Raw genomic sequence first — 2,154 nt, 5'->3', positions numbered from 1 at the left:
GGAATATTGTATGTTCTGGACTTCAATTCCTTTAACTGAACCATAGTAATGTAGTCGTTTTTACGATATGTGGTTAACGTTTTATTGTATTGATTTACCAAATTGGTAAACAGTGCCGGGTCTACTTCACGATAAGTGGAGGTATCAGACACAACTGAATCTAACTTATTAATATAATCATGTTTATCTAGTATTACCACTGTATCTCCTTTAAACAGGGGTTATCCCATTAACACAATAAATCGAATTAGGGTACAAGCTAAGGATAGGATACAAAATACTACACCAATCAACAATAGTAATATCAAAAAATACTTTATTTCTGTCCCATATGTTGAACAGTGGCACAAACAGCTTAACAGATTCTTTAAAGATACCGAATTTAAAATTATAGCTAGACCCATACGGAAGTTACACACTATACTGAACAATCGCTCGGTTCGTTCCGCGTTCGCAACACAAATTAATGATCTGGTATACAACATTTCTTGCGGTGATTGCGACTCGTCTTACCAAGGTTCGACGCGATTTTCTCTTAATATTCGTGTAAATCAACACGAAGCCTCAGTTCGGGCTTCTCGTTCAGCAGCGTCAGAATTAGCCTTTCATGCCATTAACGAAAAACATACTTTTTTATTTAACGAGGCCAAAATACTTAACGTTCAACGTAATTATACGCGACTATTAATTGCAGAAACCGTTGAAATTAAATTACACGAGAATTCTGTTAATGTTCGGCGGCCATATTTGATCTCCGATGCGTGGACCTTTACGCGCATGCGCGAAGACATATAATCACTATTTAAGTTGCAGGTTTAGCCTGATTCGGTATGGGCGCCTCCGTAGCCAGGTGGGAAGGAGCAGCGGTGCGTAGCACACGCTTCTTGATTAGACCGGGGTTCGAGCCCGTCACCACCAAATACGGAAGATGCGGAAAGGTCAGGAAATGACCACCGCATCTCCCGGAGCAATATGGCCTTAGTTGCTAATGCTCCTAAAAAAACCAAATAACAATAACAACTGATTCGGTAATTTTCGTTCCTGTGATCACGACAGTCGGTCGAAAAGCATTGTCAGCTTCAGGAAGGAAAATCGTTTTGAATATTTTCGTTAGATTCTTTTAATTGCGTTAATTTGAATTTTAATTGTTTTTGAATTGTGTTAAATTGATTATTTATATTTTTCTTTAATTATTTATATTTTACTTTTATGTACCGGTAAGTTGCGATTTTTTTCGTTTTTTCCGTTTTAATTTCTGGAGGGTATCATACGGAAGTGTTCCACGTACGATATTGAGGTAAACTCCTCTTATTAGTTTACTAATCCCAAAATAAGACATTTTTTCACTGATGGAGTCTTCTGTTAATATATATTTTTTAAATATATTAGTATCAGACTAAGAAGAATATAGTTTATAAAATTACCTAATTAAAATAATTATAATAATATATATATATATTTATTTTATTTATTTATTTTTTTTTTCATTTCAGGTTTTCTAAATGCGGTTTTTAATCGAGTGGAACCCCACAGGGATGAAGATCGAAGCTACCCGGTGTCAGCATATAAAGCACGCCTCTCTGTTGTAATAAGTCTACAGTTTGACTTTGTGCTAAAAGTAACTGACTGAAGTTTCATGAAAAGAATTGGGCCCTCATTTGAAGAAATGTCTCAACAAGAGTTTAACTTTGTTAATGCAGAATTTATTGATTTTAAATTTTCACGTGTTTATTTTATCCGATGTTCAATTTTCGAAGACTCACTGGGACAAAATAAAGGTCGATATTTTTGGTTGAGAAAGCTTATTCTACAGCTGCGTGCTTCCATTTTTTCCCTAATAGCTTAAAGCGGTTGTTTGTACCTTTTGAATCATACTCAGGATTGGCATCTTTCACAAGAACAAAATCTGAGGACAGTTTCTGATTTTTTTTGACCAATTTCTAAAAATAGCATCTTTGATCCTCTTGAACTATTACGCACATATACGAGGGGTAGTTAAAAAGTTATAAAAACAAGAGGATATATATTGATAACTTAATGCCTTATAGATAACTCTTTTTTTTTTTGTTTGTAGGTGGAAGAGGAACCAATATCCAGCAAATCGAAAAGTACTTGAAATCAAACTTGAAAAAGTACTTAAATTTTTCCATGGGA

General features: G+C 34.7%; 1 protein-coding gene across 1 annotated transcript in view; it reads left to right on the top strand.

The window, feature by feature from the left end:
* Positions 1–1,630, top strand: part of LOC150085216 (uncharacterized) — a 24,004-nt gene extending 22,374 nt beyond the window's left edge. Inside the window, exon 4 of the mRNA XM_090373869.1 lies at positions 1,494–1,630. Within this exon, the coding sequence (XP_090229995.1) occupies positions 1,494–1,630 (137 nt within the window). The remainder of the gene's footprint in view (positions 1–1,493) is intronic.
* Positions 1,631–2,154: the final 524 nt, after the last annotated feature.

This window comes from Mastigoproctus giganteus, chromosome 5 (genome assembly GCF_048544385.1).
Source record: "Mastigoproctus giganteus isolate SK-2022 chromosome 5, ASM4854438v1, whole genome shotgun sequence".
NCBI lineage: Eukaryota > Metazoa > Arthropoda > Arachnida > Uropygi > Thelyphonidae > Mastigoproctus > Mastigoproctus giganteus.
Note: the sequence above shows the minus strand (reverse complement) of the source record. Positions and strands in the feature narration are given on the sequence as shown.